At 58.2% G+C, this 21,184-nt stretch overlaps 1 protein-coding gene across 1 annotated transcript; it reads left to right on the top strand.

The window, feature by feature from the left end:
- Positions 1–16,093: 16,093 nt before the first annotated feature.
- LOC130597102 (vacuolar protein sorting-associated protein 28 homolog) lies at positions 16,094–20,490 on the top strand (the record flags this gene model as incomplete). Its single annotated transcript, XM_057405348.1, has 7 exons — positions 16,094–16,106; positions 16,378–16,433; positions 16,543–16,571; positions 17,191–17,228; positions 19,104–19,193; positions 19,297–19,402; positions 20,389–20,490. Coding segments are annotated over exons 2-7 (402 nt in total), but the record flags the coding sequence as incomplete, so codon positions are not given.
- Between the last annotated feature and the right edge of the window lie 694 nt (positions 20,491–21,184).

Genomic DNA, 21,184 nt, shown 5'->3' with positions numbered 1-21,184 from the left:
GTCACTGGTATCGGTGCTACCGGTATCGGTGCTACCGGTAACGATGCTCCCGGTGGTATCGGTGTTACCGGTACCAATGCTCCCAGTGGTATCGTTGCTCCCGGTACCGATGCTCCTGGTGGTATCGTTGCTACCGGTACCGATGCTCCCGGTGATATCGGTGTTACCGGTACCGATGCTCCCGGTGGTATCGTTGCTCCCGGTACCGATGTTCCTGGTGGTATCGTTGCTACCGGTACCGATGCTCCCGGTGGTATCGGTGTTACCGGTAACCTTGCAAGCTCCCATTGGGTCCCAAAGGGTCCCCAAGACGGCGGCTCCGAGCCAAGGGAGATCCGGGGCTTTCAACCCACCGGTGGTACCGGCAAGGGCCAGGATGTCGTCGGCAGAGAGGCACTGGGGGGGTCAATGGGGGAGGGTGACAAAGGGAGGGGGTGACAAAGGGGGGGTTAATGGGGGGGACATGGGGGGGTTCATGGGGGGACATGGGGGGGTCAATGGGGAGGGACACGGGGGGTCAATGGGATCAATGGGGGGACACTGGGGGGTCAATGGGGGGACATGGGGTGTCAATGGGGGGACACGGGGTTCAACGGGGTCAATGGGGGGGACATGGGGGTCAATGGGAGGGTCATGGGGGTCAATGGGGAGGGACACGGGGGGGTCAATGGGATCAATGGGGGGACACTGGGGTTCAATGGGGGGACATGGGGGTCAATGGGAGGGTCATGGGGGTCAATGGGGAGGGACACGGGGGGTCAATGGGATCAATGGGGGGACACTGGGGTTCAATGGGGGACATGGAGTGTCAATGGGGGGACACGGGGTGTCAATGGGGGGACACGGGGGGGCAATGGGGGGACACTGGGGTTCAATGGGGGGACATGGGGTGTCAATGGGGGGACACGGGGTGTCAATGGGGGGACACTGGGGGGTCAATGGGGGGGACATGGGGGGTCAATGGGGTCAATGGGGGGACATGGGGGTCAATGGGAGGGTCATGGGGGTCAATGGGGAGGGACACGGGGGGTCAATGGGATCAATGGGGGGACATGGGGGTCAATGGGAGGGTCATGGGGGTCAATGGGGAGGGACACGGGGGGTCAATGGGATCAATGGGGGGACACTGGGGGGTCAATGGGGGGACACAGGGGGTCAATGGGGGGACACGGGGGGTCAATGGGAGGGTCATGGGGGTCAATGGGGAGGGACACGGGGGGTCAATGGGATCAATGGGGGGGCACTGGGGGTCAATGGGAGGGTCATGGGGGTCAATGGGGAGGGACACAGGGGGTCAATGGGATCAATGGGGGGACACTGGGGGGTCAATGGGGGGGCACGGGGGGTCAATGGGGGGACACGGGGGGTCAATGGGAGGGTCATGGGGGTCAATGGGGAGGGACACAGGGGGTCAATGGGATCAATGGGGGGACACTGGGGGGTCAATGGGGGGACACGGGGGGTCAATGGGGGGACATGGGGGTCAATGGGAGGGTCATGGGGGTCAATGGGGAGGGACACGGGGGGTCAATGGGATCAATGGGGGGACATGGGGGTCAATGGGAGGGTCATGGGGGTCAATGGGGAGGGACACAGGGGGTCAATGGGATCAATGAGGGACACTGGGGGGTCAATGGGGGGACATGGGATGTCAATGGGGGGACACGGGGTGTCAATGGGGGGACACGGGGGGGCAATGGGGGGACATGGGGGTCAATGGGAGGGTCATGGGGGTCAATGGGGAGGGACACGGGGGGTCAATGGGATCAATGGGGGGACACTGGGGGGTCAATGGGGGGGCACGGGGGGTCAATGGGGGGACATGGGGGTCAATGGGAGGGTCATGGGGGTCAATGGGGAGGGACACGGGGGGTCAATGGGATCAATGGGGGGACACTGGGGTTCAATGGGGGGACATGGGATGTCAATGGGGGGACACGGGGTGTCAATGGGGGGACACGGGGGGGCAATGGGGTCAATGGGGGGACATGGATTGTCAATGGGGCAACACAGGGGGGTCAATGGGAGGGTCATGGGGGTCAATGGGGAGGGACACAGGGGGTCAATGGGGGCACACGGGGGGTCAATGGGGTCAATGGAGGGGGGACACAGGGGCTTCAATGGGGTCAATGGGGGGATACTTGGGGGGTCAATGGGGGGACATGGGAGGATCAATGGGAGGGTCATAGGGGGTCAATTCGGAGGGACACAGGAGATCAATGGGATCAATGGGTGGGACACTGGGGGGTCAATGGGGGACATGGGGGCGTCAATGGGGGGACACAGGGGGTCAATGGGGGGACACGGGGGGGCAAGGGGGTCAAGGGGGGGACATGGGGGGTCAATGGAATCAATGCGGAGGGACACGAGGGGTCAATGGGGTCAATGGGGGGGACAAGGGGGGGTCAATGGGATCAATGAGGAGGGACACAGGGGGTCAATGGGGGGGACAAGGGGGGGTCAATGGGATCAATGAGGAGGGACACAGGGGGTCAATGGGTCAATGGGGGGGACAAGGGGGGGGTCAATGGGGGGACACGGGGGAGGTCAATGGAATCAATGGAGGGGGGACACGGGGGGTTCAATGGGGGGATGACACAGGGGGTTCAATGGGGTCAATGGGGACACACACAAGGGGGGGTCAATGGGGTGAAAAGGGGGGGTTCAATGGGGGGGACACCGGGGGGGGTCAATGGGGGGGACACAGGGGGGTCCATGGGGTCAATGGGGCGGCACACAGGGGTGTCAATGGGGGGAACATGGGGGGGGGGTCAATGGTGTCAATGGGGGGGGGACACGGGGGGGGTCAATGGGGGGGACACAGGGGGGTCCATGGGGTCAATGGGGTGGCACACAAGGGTGTCAATGGGGGGAACACGGGAGGGGGTCAATGGTGTCAATGGGGGGGGGGACACGGGGGGAGTCAATGGGGGGGAGCATTCAAGGTGATGGGGGCAGAGGTTGGGGGGGGCAGGGTGCCCTGGGGGGGGGGTCAATGGGGTCTGGGTGATGGGGGGGGTGCAGGGGTGTCAATGGGGGTTCAAGGTGCTGGGGGGGGTTAAGGGATGGTCAGGGTGCCCGGGGGGGGGGGGGGCAATGGCACTGGGGGGACAGTGGGGTCATGGGGTGTCCTGGTGCTCCATAGCATCGTAAATGAGAGCATGGGGTGCTATGGGGTCCATGCCCCACCACACTGGGCCATAGAGAGCGTCCCTTACCCGTTCCCTTCCATTCCTTCCCTATTCCCTTCCCCATTCCCTATTCCCTTCCCTTCCCCATTCCCTATTCCCATTCCCTTCCCCATTCCCTATTCCCATTCCCTTCCCCTTCCCTATTCCCATTCCCTTCCCCATTCCCTTCCCTTCCTTCCCTATTCCCGTCCCCATTCCCATCTCTTCCTCATTCCCTTCCCTTCGTTCCCTTTCCCATCCTTTACCTCTCCCTATTCCCTTCAGACCCCTTCCCTTCTCTATCTCCTTTCCCCATTCCCTTCCCTTCCCCATTCCCTATTCCCATTCCTTTCCTTACCCTTTCCTCCCTTCCCCATTGCCTTCACTTTCCTCCCTTCCCCATTCCCTTTCCCCATTCCCTTCCCTTCCTTCCCTATTCCCTTCCCTTCATTCTCTTCCCCATTCCCTTTCCCCATTCCCTTCCCCATTCCCCATTCCCTTCCTTTCTCCATTCCTTCCCTATTCCCATTCCCTTCCATCCCTATTCCTTTCCCTCCCTTCCCCATTCCCTTCCCTTCCCTTCCCCATTCCCTTCCTTTCTCCATTCCTTCCCTATTCCCATTCCCTTCCATCCCTACTCCTTTCCCTCCCTTCCCCATTCCCTTCCTTTCTTTCTCTATTCCCTTCCCATTCCCTTCCCCATTCCCTTCCCTATTCCCTTCCTTCCCTTTCCCCCTGCCCTTCCCCATCCCTATTCCCATTCCCTTCTTTCCCCATTCCCTTCCCTTCCCCATTCCCATCTCTTCCCCATTCCCTTCCTTTCTCTCTGTTCTCTTCCCCATTCCCTTTACCTTTCCCTATTCCCTTCAGCTCCCTTCCCTTCCCCATTCCCTTCCCTGTTCCCAATCCCTTCATTCCCCATTCCCTTCCCCATTCCCTTCCCCTCTTTCTCTATTCCCTTTCCCCATTCCCTTCCCCTTCCCCATTCCCATTCCCATTCCCTTCCCTTCTTTCTCTATTCCCTTTCCCCATTCTCTTCCCTTCCTCGTCCCTTTCCCTTCCCATTCCCCCTTCCCTTCCAATCCTCATTCCCTTCAGTTCCTTTCCCCATTCCCTTCCCTATTCCCTTCCCTTCCCTATTTCCTTTCCTTCCCCATTCCCTTTCCCATTCCCCATTCCCTTCCTTCCCCATTCCCTTCCCTATTCCCTTTCCCCACTCCCCATTCCCTTTCCCCATTCCCCATTCCCTTCCCTCCCTTCCCTCCCTTCCCCATTCCCTTCCCCATTCCCATCTCTTCCCCATTCCCATTCCCTTCCCCATTCCCATTCCCATCCCTTCCCCATTCCTCATTCCCATTCCCTTCCCCATTCCCATTCCCATCCCTTCCCTTCTTTCTCTATTCCCTTTCCCCATTCCCTTTCCCTTTCCCCATTCCCTTCCCTTCTCTATACCCATTCCCCATTCCCTTCAGTTCCTTTCCCCATTCCCTTCCCTATTCCCTTTCCTTCCCCATTCCCTTTCCCTTTCCCCATTCCCTTCCCTTCTCTTTCCCCATTCCCCATTCCCTTCCTCCCCCATTCCCATTCCCTTCCCTTCTCTATCCCCATTCCCCATTCCCTTCCTCCCCCATTCCCATTCCCTTCCCTTCTCTATCCTCATTCCCATTCCCTTTCCCTTTCCCCATTCCCCATTCCCTTTCCCATCTCTTCCCCATTCCCTTCCCTTCCCCGTTCCCTTCCCTTCCCCATTCCCATTCCCCATTCCCATCTCTTCCCCATTCCCCATTCCCTTCCCCATTCCCTTTCCCCTTCCCATTCCCTTCCCTCCCCCCTTCCCATTCCCATTCCCCATTCCCATTCCTTTTCCCCATTCCCATTCCCTTCCCTATCCCCATTCCCTTCCCTTCCCCATTCCCATCTCTTCCCCATTCCCATTCCCATTCCCTCTCCCTCCCCCCATTCCCATTCCCTTCCCCATTCCCTTCCCTTCCCCATTTCCATTCCCTTTCCCTCCCCCCATTCCCTTCCCTTCCCCTCCCCATTCCCATTCCCCATTCCCATTCCTTTTCCCCATTCCCATTCCCTTTCCCCATTCCCATTCCCTTCCCTTCTCTATCCCCATTCCCTTCCCTTCCCCATTCCCATTCCCTTCCCTCCCCCTTCCCATCCCCATTCCCATTCCCTTTCCCTTTCCCCATTCCCTTCCCTTCTCTATTCCCATTCCCTTCCCCATTCCCATTCCCTTCCCTTCTCTTTCCCCATTCCCATTCCCTTTCCCCATTCCCATTCCCTTCCCTTCTCTATCCCCATTCCCTTCCCTTCCCCATTCCCATCTCTTCCCCATTCCCATTCCCAGTCCCTCTCCCTCCCCCCATTCCCATTCCCTTCCCCATTCCCTTCCCTTCCCCATTTCCATTCCCTTTCCCTCCCCCCATTCCCTTCCCTTCCCCTCCCCATTCCCATTCCTTTTCCCCATTCCCATTCCCTTTCCCCATTCCCATTCCTTTCCCTTCTCTATCCCCATTCCCTTCCCTTCCCCATTCCCATTCCCTTCCCTCCCCCTTCCCATTCCCATTCCCCATTCCCTTTCCCCATTCCCCATTCCTTTTCCCCATTCCCATTCCCTTCCCTTCTCTATCCCCATTCCCTTCCCTTCCCCATTCCCTTCCCTTCTCTATCCCCATTCCCATTCCCATTCCCCATTCCCTTTCCCCATTCCCATTCCTTTTCCCCATTCCCATTCCCTTCCCTTCTCTATCCCCATTCCCATTCCCTTTCCCTCCCCCATTCCCATCCCTTCCCCGCCCCATTCCCCATTCCCCCCCCCCCGTTTTCCACCCGGCCCTCACCGCTCCGCACGGCTCAGCCCCACACTGCGCACGGCCCCGCACGGTGCCCACGAGGGCGGCCAGGGCGCCGTGGGGCAGGGACCCAGAGCCCGACGCCAGCAGCGCCTCGAGGGCCCCAAGGGGGGGACGAGGACGGGGGGGACCCCGAGCCCGGAGCCCTGCGCCCATCCCCGTGGCCGCCAGCAGCAGCAGCGGCACCCATGGGGCCATGGATGGGACCACGGGGGGGGGTTCTGCGCCCATCGCCGCGCGTCGGGGCTGTCATAAAGCGGCCGCGGCGCCCGGATTGGCTGCGGCTGAGCCGGCCCCGGGTTAACGATTGCTGAGGGACCGCGGGGGGTGCTGGGGGCACCCATGGGTGCTGGGGGGGGAGGGGGGGTGGGGGGGGGGTGGCGGCCGTCCCCTTCCACAACAAGCATGAGGGGAGCTGGGGGGTGATGGGAGATGGGGTCACGGCAAGGGGCTGGGGTCGGCTATGGGTGCTGAGCTCATAGCTGGGTGCTGGGGTCACCCATGGGTGCTGAGCTCATAGCTGGGTGCTGGGTTCACCCATGGGTGCTGAGCTCATAGCTGGGTGCTGGGTTCACCCATGGGTGCTGAGCTCATAGCTGGGTGCTGGGGTCACCCATGGGTGCTGAGCTCATAGCTGGGTGCTGGGTTCACCCATGGGTGCTGAGCTCATAGCTGGGTGCTGGGGTCACCCATGGGTGCTGAGCTCATAGCTGGGTGCTGGGGTCACCCATGGGTGCTGAGCTCATAGCTGGGTGCTGGGTTCACCCATGGGTGCTGAGCTCATAGCTGGGTGCTGGGGTCACCCATGGGTGCTGAGCTCATAGCTGGGTGCTGGGGTCACCCATGGGTGCTGGGCGCGGCTCATGGGTGCTGGGTTCAGGGTGCTGAGCTCATAGCTGGGTGCTGGGGTCACCCATGGGTGCTAAGCTCATAGCTGGGTGCTGGGTTCACCCATGGGTGCTAAGCTCATAGCTGGGTGCTGGGTTCACCCATGGGTGCTAAGCTCATAGCTGGGTGCTGGGTTCACCCATGGGTGCTGGGGTCACACCAAGGGGCTGGGTTCACCCATGGGTGCTCAGGGTCCATCTGGGTGCTGGGTTCACCCATGGGTGCTGAGCTCATAGCTGGGTGCTGGCTTCACCCATGGGTGCTGGGTCCACCCATGGGTGCTGAGCTCAGCCTTGGGTGCTGGGGTCACGCCAAGGGGCTGGGTTTGGCCATGGGTGCTGAGCTTATAGCTGGGTGCTGGGCTCGCCCATGGGTGCTGAGCTCATAGCTGGGTGCTGGCTTCACCCATGGGTGCTGAGCTCATTGCTGGGTGCTGGGTTCACCCATGGGTGCTGAGCTCATAGCTGGGTGCTGGGGTCACGCCAAGGGGGTGGGTTCACCCATGGGTGCTGAGCTCATAGCTGGGTGCTGGGTTCACCCATGGGTGCTGGGGTCACACCAAGGGGCTGGGTTCACCCATGGGTGCTCAGGGTCCATCTGGGTGCTGGGTTCACCCATGGGTGCTGATCTCATAGCTGGGTGCTGGCTTCACCCATGGGTGCTGGGTCCACCCATGGGTGCTGGGCTCAGCCTTGGGTGCTGGGGTCACTCCAAGGGGGTGGGTTCACCCATGGGTGCTGAGCTCATAGCTGGGAGCTGGGTTCACCCATAGGTGCTGAGCTCATAGCTGGGTGCTGGGCTCGGCCTTGGGGGCTGGGGTCACGCCAAGGAGGTGGGTTCACCCATGGGTGCTGAGCTCATAGCTGGGTGCTGGATTCACCCATGGGTGCTGGGCTCGGCCATGGGTGCTCAGGGTCCATCTGGGTGCTGGGTTCACCCATGGGTGCTGGGGTCACACCAAGGGGCTGGGTTCACCCATGGGTGCTCAGGGTCCATCTGGGTGCTGGGTTCACCCATGGGTGCTGATCTCATAGCTGGGTGCTGGCTTCACCCATGGGTGCTGGGTCCACCCATGGGTGCTGGGCTCAGCCTTGGGTGCTGGGGTCACTCCAAGGGGGTGGGTTCACCCATGGGTGCTGAGCTCATAGCTGGGAGCTGGGTTCACCCATAGGTGCTGAGCTCATAGCTGGGTGCTGGGCTCGGCCTTGGGGGCTGGGTGCTGGGTTCACCCATGGGTGCTGAGCTCATAGCTGGGTGCTGGCTTCACCCATGGGTGCTGGGCTCAGCCTTGGGTGCTGGGGTCACGCCAAGGGGGTGGGTTCACCCATGGGTGCTGAGCTCATAGCTGGGTGCTGGGTTCACCCATGGGTGCTTCGTTCCTGCCTGGGTGCTGGCTTCACCCATGGGTGCTAGGCTCACCCCTGGGTGCTCAGGGTCCATCTGGGTGCTTGGTTCACCCATGGGTGCTGAGCTCGTCCATGGGTGCTGAGCTCATAGCTGGGTGCTGGGTCCACCCATGGGTGCTGGGCTCGGCATTGGGTGCTGGGGTCACGCCAAGGGGCTGGGCTCGGCCATGGGTGCTGAGCTCATAGCTGGGTTCTGGGTTCACCCATGGGTGCTGGGCTCGGCTATGGGTGCTCAGGGTCCATCTGGGTGCTGGGTTCACCCATGGGTGCTAAGCTCATAGCTGGGTGCTGGCTTCACCCATGGGTGCCGGGCTCGGCCTTGGGTGCTGGGGTCATGCCAAGGGGCTGGGCTCAGCCATGGGTGCTGAGCTCATAGCTGGGTGCTTGCTTCACCCATGGGTGCTGGGCTCACCCCTGGGTGCTCTGGGTCCATCTGGGTGCTCAGCTCACCCCTGGGTGCCCCATTCAGCCCTGGGTGCTTGAGTCATGTCAAGGGCCTTGGCCCACCCCTGGGTGCTCTGGGTCACCCCTGGGTGCTGGGCTCACCCCTGGGTGCTCCACTCATGGGTGCTGGGTTCATACCTGGGTGCTGGGCTCATACCTGGGTGCTGGGTTCATACCTGGGTTCTCCACTCATGGGTGCTGGGTTCACACCTGGGTGCTGGGCTCACACCTGGGTGCTGGGTTCACACCTGGGTGCTGGGTTCACACCTGGGTGCTGGGTTCACACCTGGGTTCTCCACTTATGGGTGCTGGGGTCACCCTTGGGTGCTGGGCCCATACTTGGGTGCTGGGCTCACCCCTGGGTGCTCCACTCATGGGTGCTGGGCTCACACCTGGGTGCTGGGCTCACCCCATGGCGCTGGGCTCACACGTGGGTGCTGGGCTCACATGTGGGTGCTGGGCTCACCCCATGGCGCTGGGCTCACACGTGGGTGCTGGGCTCACATGTGGGTGCTGGGCTCACCCCTGGGTGCTCCACTCATGGGTGCTGGGCTCACCCCTGGGTGCTCCACTCATGGGTGCTGGGTTCACACCTGGGTGCTGGGCTCACACCTGGGTGCTGGGCTCATACCTGGGTGCTGGGTTCATACCTGGGTTCTCCACTCATGGGTGCTGGGGTCACCCGTGGGTGCTGGGCTCACACCCGGGTGCTGGGCTCATGGGTGCTGGGCTCACCCCATGGCGCTGGGCTCACCCCTGGGTGCTCCACTCATGGGTGCTGGGTTCACACCTGGGTGCTCCATTGATGGGTGCTGGGCTCACCCTATGGTGCTGGGCTCATACATAGGTGCTGGGCTCACCCTGGGGTGCTGGGCTCACCTCAGGGTGCTCCACTCATGGGTGCTGGGCTCATACCTAGGTGCTGGGGTCACCCTTGGGTCCTGGGCTCACCCCTGGGTGCTGGGCTCACCCCTGGGTGCTCCACTCATGGGTGCTGGGCTCACACCTGGGTGCTCCACTCAGGGGTGCTGGGCGCACCCCTGGGTGCTGGGCTCACACCTGGGTGCTGGGCTCACCCCATGGCGCTGGGCTCACCCCTGGGTGCTCCACTCATGGGTGCTGGGCTCCCCCCTGGGTGCTCCACTCATGGGTGCTGGGCTCACACCTGGGTGCTGGGCTCACCCCATGGCGCTGGGCTCACCCCTGGGTGCTGGGCTCACACGTGGGTGCTGGGCTCACCCCTGGGTGCTCCACTCATGGGTGCTGGGCTCACCCTGGGGTCCTCCCCCCTCCCCACCTTGGTGCCCACGGCACCCACCAGGCAGAGCCCTTCTCCCACCCCCATCCCCATCCCCATCCCCCCCCCACTTCGGTCCCCACCCTCCCAGCCCCACGGTGCCACCATCACCAGGACCTGGCCCCACAGCCAAAGTCCAAGCCCGGCCCCGCCTTTGATCCGGCCATAAAGGCACGAAGCCGGCACCGGCACCACCCGCTCCTTGGTTAACGGTTAACGGGGGGCACCGCGGTGACACCGGGCGCGGCCACGGCGACGTGGCAGCGCCCACATGGAGCAGGATGAGGCCCCATGGTGCTGGCGTCCTCCGGGGGGGTTGACTGTGGATCCATGACTCCATCGGCCCAACGGCATCGTTGCCGTCCCGATGTTGGCATCGTCGCGACGCCGTTGCATCGGCACCTGTATCAATGCCGTTGCCAAAACCACCGTGGCCTCGCCACCGTGTGGTCGAAGGTCCCATGAGGTTCAAGGTCCCGTCCATCCCACCCCATTCCATGGATCCATGAATCCATCGTCCCAACGGCATGGTTGCCGTTCCGACATCGGCATCATCGCGACGCCATCACATCGGCACCAGTATCGATGCCGTTGCCGAAACCACCGTGGCCTCGCCACCGTGCGCTTGAAGGTCCCATGGGGTTTAAGGTCCCGTCCATCCCGACCCATTCCATGGATCCATGACTCCATCGTCCCAATGGCATCGTTGCCGTCCCGATGTCGGCGTCGTCGCAACGCCATCACATCGGCACCGGTATCGATGCCGTTGCCGAAATCACCACGGTCTCGCCACCGTGCGGTCTAAGGTCGCATGAGGTTTAAGGTCCCGTCCATCCCGACCCATTCCATGGATCCATGAATCCATCGTCCCAATGGCATCGTTGCCATCCCGATGTTGGCATCGGCACGATGCCGTCGCATCGGCACTGGTATCAATGCTGTTGCCGACACCACCGCTGTCTCGCCACTGTGCGGTTGAAGGTCCCATGAGGTTTAAGGTCCCGTCCATCCCAACCCATTCCATGGATCCATGAATCCATTGTCCTGATGTCATCGTTGCTGTCCTGACGTCGGTGTCGTTGCGATGCTGTTGCCGACTCCACTGCGGTCTCGCCACCATGTGGTCAAAGGTCCCATGAGGTTTAAGGTCCCGTCCATCCCGACCCATTCCATGGATCCATGACTCCATCATCCCAATGGCATCGTTGCCGTCCCGACGTCAGCACCATCGTGACGTCGTCACATCGGCACCGGTATCAATGCCGTTGCCGAAACCAACACGGTCTTGCCACCATGTGGTCGAAGGTCCCATGAGGTTTAAGGTCCCATCCATCCCACCCCATTCCATGGATCCATGACTCCATCGTCCTGATGTCATCACTGTCGTGCCAACATTGGCGTTGTCATGACGCTGTCGCCTTGGCACCGGCATCGACGCCATTGCCGACACCACCGCAGTCTGACCACCATGGTCTCCAGACCCAGTTGTCCTGGGTCATCGCTCCAACGCCGTCCTCATCTCGACGTCACCACCTTGACGTCATCAACGCCTCGGCCTCATTGGCCTGATGTTGTCATTGTCTCGCCATCATCACCGTCACCATCATCTTGACGCCGCTGGCTTGACGTTATCATTGTCTGAGCCCATCGTCATCACCATTGTTGTCTCAACATCATTGCTGTGACCTTGTTGTCATCTCGACGTCATCTTCGTCATCTCGACCTCGCTGTTGTCCCAGTGTCATCGTCGTCTCCATATTGTCAGTGCCTCAACACCATCATCATCTCATCACCATCATCTCAATATCATCATCTCAACGTCATCATCAGTGCCTCAACATCATCATCTCAACATCATCATCTCAACATTATCATCAGTGCAACATCATAATCATCCCAACATCATCGTCATCTCATCATCATCACCATCATCTCAGTATCATCATCATCTCAACATCATCATCTCAGCATCATCATCTCAGCATCATCTCAGCATCACATCTCATCACCATCATCTCATCATCATCTCAACATCATCATCTCCTCATCATCAACATCATCTCGAAATCATCATCTCATCATCATCATCATCTCAAAATCATCATCTCATCACCATCATCTCATCATCATCATCATCTCATCATCATCAACATCATCTCATCATCATCATCTCCAAATCATCATCTCATTATCTCAACATCATCTCATCATCATCTCAACATCATCATCTCCTCATCATCATAACATCATCTCATCATCTCAACATCATCTCAAAATCATCATCTCATCATCATCATCTCAACATCATCATCTCAACATCATCATCTCATCACCATCTCAATATCATCATCATCTCAACGTCATCATCTCATCATCATCATCATCTCAACACCACCTCAACATCATCGTCACCTTGACACCATCAACTCAACGTCATTGAGTTGTCTCATGGCTCATCCTCATCCCAGCATCACAGTTACCCTGACATCATTGTCTCAATGACATCATCATATTGACGTCATCGTCATTCCAGGATCACTGTTATCCTGACGCTATTGTCTCAATGACATCATCATATTGACATCATCATGTTTACATCATCGTCATCCCAGCATCTGTTATCCTGACATCATTGTCTTGACCTCATCACGCTGACATCACTGTCTCAATGACATCATCATGTTGACATCATCGTCATCTCAGCATCATAATTATGACATCGTTGTCTTGACCCCATCACGCTGACATCACTGTCTCAATGACATCATCATGGTGACATCATCGTCATCTCAGCATCATAATTATGACATCGTTGTCTTGACCCCATCACGCTGACATCACTGTCTCAATGACATCATCATGGTGACATCATCGTCATCTCAGCATCATAATTATGACATCGTTGTCTTGACCCCATCACGCTGACATCACTGTCTCAATGACATCATCATGGTGACATCATCGTCATCTCAGCATCATAATTATGACATCGTTGTCTTGACCCCATCACGCTGACATCACTGTCTCAATGACATCATCATGTTGACATCATCCTCACCTCAGCATCATCATCATGACTTCCTTGTCTTGACCTCGTCACGCTGACATCACCGCTTCAATGACATCATCATGTCGACACCATCGTCACCTCGTCATCATCGTCATGATGTCATCGTTGTCTTGACGTCATCATCATCACTGTCTTAGCACCGGTGTCTCAATGACGTCACCGCCATGACGTCACACACCCCCCCCCCCATTGCCCCCCCCATCCCCCCCCGGCCGGTCCTGTGCCCCGGCCGTGACCTCGCCGCTGCCCCTATCGGGATCTATCGCGATGACGCCGTTGCTGACGTCAGCAGCCGCCTCCCTGTGCCCCTTGGCCCCGCGGCAGGGATCGGCCCCGCCCCTCCCCCTCCCTCTTCCTCCCCTCCCCCCCCCCCCTCCTCTTCCTCCTTCTTGCTTCTCTGGGTCCGGCCCCTGCTGCCTTTGGACCCTCCCCACCTGCCCCATGGCTGCCCCCTGCATGCCCCCTGCCCCATGGCTGCCCCCTGCCTGCCCCATGGCTGCCCCCTGCATGCCCCCTGCCCCATAGCTGCCCCCTGCCCCATGGCTGCCCCCTGCCCCATAGCTGCCCCCTGCCCCATGGCTGCCCCCTGCCCCATAGCTGCCCCCTGCCCCATGGCTGCCCCCTGCCTGCCCCCTGCCCCATGGCTGCCCCCTGCCTGCCCCATGGCTGCCCCCTGCCCCATGGCTGCCCCCCGCCTCATGGCTGCCCCCTGCCCCATGGCTGCCCCCTGCATGCCCCCTGCCCCATAGCTACCCCCTGCCCCATGGCTGCCCCCTGCCCCATGGCTGCCCTCATGTCTGTGCTGCCTCCCCCCCCTTGCCTGCAGCGCTTCCCCTCCTGCCTGCGCTTTGCTCCCTGCCTGCAGGGTTTGTTTTACCAAAACCCCCTTTTTTCTCCCCAAAACCACCATTTCCCCCCCTCAAAACTTCCCCTTTCCTCCCCAAACCAACCACAGCCCCACCAAAACCCCCATTTTCTCCCCAAATCCCACCATTTCCCCAAAAAACCTCAATTTTCCCTGCCAAACCCATCATTTTCTCCATCATTTTCCCCAAAACCATAATTTTTACAACCAAATTAATGATTTTTTCAACAAAATCATCATTTTTCACAATAAAACCATTCTTTTTCCACCAAAACCCAACATTTTCCCCAAATCATCCTTTTCTCTGCCAAAATTCTCCGTTTTCCACCAAAACCCAACATTTCCCCCCAAAATCATCTTTTTTCTTTACCAAAATTCTGCTTTTTACACCAAAACCCAACATTTTTCCCCAAAATCATCTTTTTTCTCTACCAAAATTCTGCTTTTTCCACCAAAACCCAACTTTTCCCCCAAAATCATCCTTTTCTCTACCAAAATTCTGCTTTTTCCATCAAAACCCAAGATTTCCCCACAAATCATCCTTTTCTCTACCAAAATAATAATTTTTTCACCAAACCCCAACATTTTCCCCCAAATCCATCCTTTTCTCTACCAAAATAATATTTTTTTTACCAAAACCCAACATTTTCAGCCAAATCCATCCTTTTCTCTGCCAAAATTCTCCTTTTAGCACCAAAACCCAACTTTTCCCCCCAAATCATCTTTTTTTTTTCTGCAAAAATTCTCCTGTTTCCTCCCAAACCCAATATTTTTCCCCAAATAATCCTTTTCTCTGCCAAAATAATCCATTTTCCACCAAAACCCAAAATTCTCCCCCCAATCATCTTTTTTCTCTACCAAAATTCTGCTTTTTCCACCAAAACCCAACATTTTCCCCCAAAATCATCTTTCCTCTCTACTAAAATTCTCCTTTTTCTACCGAAACCCAACATTTTCCCAAAATAATCTTTTTTCGCTACCAAAATTCTCCTTTGTCCATCAAAACCCAACTTTTCCCCCCAAATCATCCTTTTCTCTGCCAAAATTTTTTCCACAAAACCCAACATTTTCCCCCAAAATCATCCTTTTCTGTCAAAATTCGCCTTTGTCCACCAAACCCCAACATTTCCCCCAAAATAATCTTTATTCTCTGCCTAAATTCTTTTTCCACCAAACCCAAGTTTTTCCCCCAAAATCATCTTTTTTTTCCTGCCAAAATTCTCCTTTTTCCACCAAAACCCAACTTTTTCCCCCCAAATCATCTTTTTTTTCCTGCCAAAATACTCCTTTTCCCACCAAAACCGAACTTTTTCCCCCAAATCACCCTTTTCTTTACCCAAATTCTCCTTTTTGCACCAAAACCCAATATTTTCCCCCCAAAAATCACCCTTTTCTCTACAAAACCCTGCTTTTTTCCCCCAAACCCACCTTTTTCCCCAAACCCATCATTTTTAACACCAAAACAATCGTTTTTTTCCCCGCTAAAACCGCTTTTTCCGCCCCAAACCCCCGTTTCTCCCGCCAAAAGCACCGCGTTTCCCGCCAACACGCCCATTTCGCGCCAAACCCACCCCTTTCCCCGCCCCCCCCCCCCCCCCCCGCCGCAGTCGATCGCCGCCAGCCTCGATCTGGGCTCAGGCGTCACGAGCCGAGCGCTGCGTCATCGGCCCGCCGCCATCTTGCCGGCGGCCGCTTCCGGAAGGACCCGAACGCAACCGAGCGGCACCGGAAGGACCCGAACGGTTCCGAACGCACCGGGAGCCGTTCCGGTAGGACCCGAACGCACGGGAAAGGTTCCGGAAAGACCCGAACCCACCCGAGCACTTCCGGAAGGACCCGAATCCAACCGAGCACTTCCGGAAGGACCCGAACCCACCCGAGCACTTCCGGAAGGACCCGAACGGTTCCGAAAGGACCCGACCCCACCGGGAGCTGTTCCGGAAGGAGCCGATCGGTTCCGGAAAGACCCGAACCCACCGGGAGCCGTTCCGGAAGGACCCGAGCACTTCCGGAAAGACCCGAACGCACCCAACGGGCACCGGAAAAACCCGAACGGTTCCGGAAGGACCCGAACGCTCCGGAGCACTTCCGGAAGGACCCGAACGGTGACGGAAGGACCCGAATCCACCCCAGCACTTCCGGAAAGACCCGAACGCACCGGAAAGGTTCCGGAAGGAGCCGAACCCACCCGAGCGGCACCGGAAGGACCCGAACGCTCCGGAGCACGTCCGGAAGGAACCGAACGGTTCCGGAAGGACCCGACCCCACCGGGAGCGGTTCCGGAAGAACCCGAACCCACCCGAGCACTTCCGGAAGGACCCGAGCCCACCCGAGCACTTCCGGAAGGACCCGAGCCCACCCGAGCGCTTCCGGAAGGACCCGAACGGCCCCGGGGATGTTTCACGGCATCGCGGGCCCGGCGGGGCTCGGAGGTGACACCGGGGGGGGGGGGGGGGGGGGGGGCAATGTGGGGGGAACCGGGGGGGGGTCAATGCGGGGGGGGGGAACTCCTACATCCAACGCTTCCCATCCCCATTGCAGGCGCTGGAAACAAACCGGAGCTGTACGAGGTGAGTGGGGGCATCCCCGTGTCCCATGTCCCATATCCCATGTCCCATCCCTGTGTCCCCGTGTCCCAGTATCCCATATCCCATCCCTGTATCCCCATATCCCATCCCTGTATCTCCCTATCACATCCCCATATCCCATATCCCATCCCTGTATCCCCATATCCCATATCTATGTCCTCATATCCCATCCCTGTATCCCCATGTCCCATCCCTGTGTCCCCATATCCCATTCCTGTATCCCCATATCCCATCCCTGTATCCCCATGTCCCATCCCTGTGTCCCCATATCCCATCCCTGTGTCCCCATATCCCAAATCCCATCCCTGTGTCCCCATATCCCATCCCTGTGTCCCCGTGTCCCAGTATCCCATATCCCATCCCTGTATCCCCATATCCCATCCCCGTATCCCCATATCCCATCCCCGTATCCCCATATCCCATCCCCGTATCCCCATATCCCATCCCTGTATCTCCCTATCCCATCCCCATATCCCATATCCCATCCCTGTGTGCCCATATCCCATATCCCATCCCCATATCCCATCCCTGTGTCCCCATATCCCATCCCCATCTCCATATCCCATTCCCATCTCCCATCTCCCATCCCTGTGTCCCACAGGAGGTGAAGCTCTACAAGAACGCCCGGGAGCGGGAGAAGTGAGTCCGGATCCGTGTGGGGGAACGGGGAATGATCCCGGAGAGGAGGCAGCGGCCACAGCGGGAATGGGGACCCCGGTGTCCATTGGGGTCCCATCTGCTCCATCCTGGTCCTTCCTGGACCCCATTGTCCATCCTAGGACCCCATTGTCCATCCTGGACCATCCTAGGATGCCATTGTCCATCCTGGACCATCCAGGACCCCATTGTCCATCCTGGACCATCCTAGGACCCCATTGCCCATCCTGGTCCTTTCTGGGCCCCATTGTCCTTCCTGGACCATCCAGGACCCCATTGTCCATAATGGACCATCCAGGACCCCATTGTCCATAATGGACCATCCTAAGACCCCAGTGTCCATCCTGGACCATCCATGACCCCATTTTCCATCCTGGACCATCCTAGGACCCCATTGCCCATCCTGGTCCTTCCTGGACCCCATTGTCCTTCCTGGACCATCCAGGACCCCATTGTCCATAATGGACCATCCTAGGACCCCATTGTCCATCACAGACCATCCTAAGATCCCAGTGTCCATCCTGGACCATCCATGACCCCATTGTCCATCCTGGACCATCCTAGGACCCCATTGTCCATCCTGGTCCTTCCTGGACCCCATTGTCCATCCTGGACCATCCTTGGACCCCATTGTCCATCCTGGGCTTTCCTGGACCCCATTGTCCATCCTGGACCATCCTCAGACCCCATTGTCCATCCTGGACCATCCAGGACCCCTTTGTCCATCATGGACCATCCTCGGACCCCATTGTCCATCCTGGACCATCCTAGGACCCCATTGTCCATCATGGTCTCTCCTGAGGCCCTCCTCTCCATCCTGGTCCCATCCTCTCCATCCTGATCCCTTCTCCTCCATCCTGGTCCCCTCCTCTCCATCCTGGTCCCATCTTCTCCATCCCGGTCCCATCTTCTCCATCCCGGTCCCATCTTCTCCATCCCGGTCCCATCTTCTCCATCCTGGTCCCATCCTTTCCATCCTGGTCCCATCTTCTCCATCCTCGTCCCCTCCTCTCCATCCTGGTCCCTTCTCCTCCATCCTGGTCCCTTCTCCTCCATCCTGGTCCCATCTTCTCCATCCTGGTCCCATCTTCTCCATCCTGATCCCTTCTTCTCCATCCTGGTCCCATCTTCTCCATCCTGATCCCTTCTCCATCCTGGTCCCATCTTCTCCATCCTGGTCCCATCCTCTCCATCCTGATCCCTTCTCCTCCATCCTGGTCCCCTCCTCTCCATCCTGGTCCCTTCTCCTCCATCCTGGTCCCTTCTCCTCCATCCTGGTCCCATCTTCTCCATCCTGATCCCTTCTTCTCCATCCTGGTCCCATCTTCTCCATCCTGATCCCTTCTCCGTCCTGATCCCATCTTCTCCATCCTGGTCCCTTCTCCTCCATCCTGATCCCTTCTCCTCCATCCTGGTCCCCTCCTCTCCATCCTGATCCCTTCTCCTCCATCCTGGTCCCATCTTCTCCATCCTGATCCCATCTTCTCCATCCTGGTCCCATCTTCTCCATCCTGGTCCCATCTTCTCCATCCTGGTCCCATCCTCTCCATCCTGGTCCCTTCTCCTCCATCCTGGTCCCCTCCTCTCCATCCTGGTCCCCTCCTCTCCATCCTGGTCCCTTCTCCCTCCCGCTCCCATCTCCTCCCTCCCACCCTCCTGTTCCCCATCCCTACCTCCTCTCCTCCATCGCACTCCTCCCTGGGGGCACCATTCTCCATCGCTCTCCCTCCGAGGACCCCATTGCCCATCATTGCTTCACCTCCATCCTGGTCCCTTCTCCCCCCATCCCACCACCCCCCCAAGCCCCCATTTCTCCATGCCCTGCCCCACAACCCCACAGCCCCACTGCCGTTGCAGGTACGACAACATGGCCGAGCTCTTCGCCGTGGTCAAGACGCTGCAGGCCTTGGAGAAGGCCTACATCAAGGACTGCGTCACCCCCAACGAGTAAGCCCGGGGGTCCCCGGCCCCATAGCGGCCCCATAGCGGTGGTAGGGAAGGGGGGGTGGTGCTAGGGACCCCCACGCGTGCCCCCCGCTCCTCCCCACAGGTACACGGCCGCCTGCTCGCGCCTCCTGGTGCAGTTCAAAGCCGCCCTCAAGCAGGTGCAAGGGAACGAGATCAGCTCCATCGATGACTTCTGCCGCAAGTTCCGGGTGAGCCGGGGACAACCGGGGACAAGGGGGACAACCGGTAACCAGGGGGACAACCAGGGACAACCGGTAATGACTGGTGACAAGGGGGACAACCGGTAACCAGGGGGACAACCGGGGACAACCGGTAATGACCGGTGACAAGGGGGACAACCGGTAACCAGGGGGACAACCAGGGACAACCGGTAATGACCGGTGACAAGGGGGACGACCGGTAACCAGGGGGACAACCGGGGACAACCGGTAATGACTGGTGACAAGGGGGACAACCGGTAACCAGGGGGACAACCGGGGACAACCGGTAATGACTGGTGACAAGGGGGACAACCGGTAACCAGGGGGACAACCGGTAATGACCAATAACAACCGGTAACAAGGGGGACGACCGGTAACAACCGGTAACAGCCAATAACGACCAGTAACAACCGATGACAACTGGTAACGACCGGTGACAATCGGTAACGACTAATAACAACCGGGGACAACTGGTGACAAGGGTGACAACCGGTGACAACTCATAACAACCGGTAACTGGTGACAACTGGTAACAACCAATAACAACCAGTAACAAGGGTGACAACTGGTGACAACCGGTGACAACCAAGAACAACCGGTAACAACCACTAACAACCGGTAACAAGGGTGACAACTGGTGACAACCGGTAACAACCAGTAACAACTGGTAACAACCAATAACAACCGCTAACAAGGGTGACAACCGGTAAGAACCGGTGACAACTCTAACACCAGTAACAACCAATAACAACCGGTAACAACCAGTAACAACCGTAACACTGGTAACAACCAGTAACAATGAACAACCACCAGTAACCACCATAACACCAGTAACAACTGGTGACAACCTGTAACAACCGGTAACACCAGTAACAACCAATAATAACCAGCAACAACCGCTAACAACCAGTAACAACCGGTAACACTGGTGCCACCGTTGTGTCACTCACGGTGGCTTCTCCACCCCCCCCAAGCTCGACTGCCCATTGGCCATGGAGCGCATCAAGGAGGACCGGCCAATCACCATCAAGGATGACAAGGGCAACCTCAACCGCTGCATCGCCGACATCGTCTCCGTAGGGCACCGGGGCGGGGGGGAAGGATGGGATTTGGGTGGGAATGGTGGGATTTGGGTGGGATTTGGATGGGAATGGTGGGATTTGGGTGGGAATGATGGGATTTGGGTGGGATTTGGATGCGAATGGTGGGATTTGGGTGGGAATGGTGGGATTCGGATGGGAATGATGGGATTTGGGTGGGAATGATGGGATTTGGGTGGGATTTGGATGGGAATGGTGGGATTTGGGTGGGAATGATGGGATTTGGGTGGGAATGATGGGATTTGGGTGGGATTTGGATGCGAATGGTGGGATTTGGGTGGGAATGGTGGGATTCGGATGGGAATGATGGGATTTGGGGGGGAATGGGGCGATTTGGATGGGAATGATGGGATTTGAGTGGGAATGGTGGGATTCGGATGGGAATGATGGGATTTGGGGGGAATGGGGGGATTTGGATGGGAATGATGGGATTTGAGTGGGAATGGTGGGATTTGGATGGGAATGATGGGATTTGGGTGGGAATGATGGGATTCGGATGGGATTTGGATGGGAATGATGGGATTTGGGTGGGAATGATGGGATTTAGGTGGGATTTGGGTGGGAATGGTGGGATTTGGGTGGGATTTGGATGGGAATGATGGGATTCGGATGGGATTTGGGTGGGAATGGTGGGATTTGGATGGAAATGATGGGATTTGGGTGGGAATGA

Source organism: Pezoporus wallicus, unplaced genomic scaffold (genome assembly GCF_028554395.1).
Source record: "Pezoporus wallicus isolate ANWC-B61680 ecotype Strahan unplaced genomic scaffold, APGP_CSIRO_Pwel_v1 contig_11385, whole genome shotgun sequence".
NCBI classification, from domain to species: Eukaryota; Metazoa; Chordata; class Aves; order Psittaciformes; family Psittacidae; genus Pezoporus; species Pezoporus wallicus.
The sequence above is the reverse complement of the archived record's forward strand: the minus strand, read 5'-3'. Positions and strand labels throughout refer to the sequence as shown.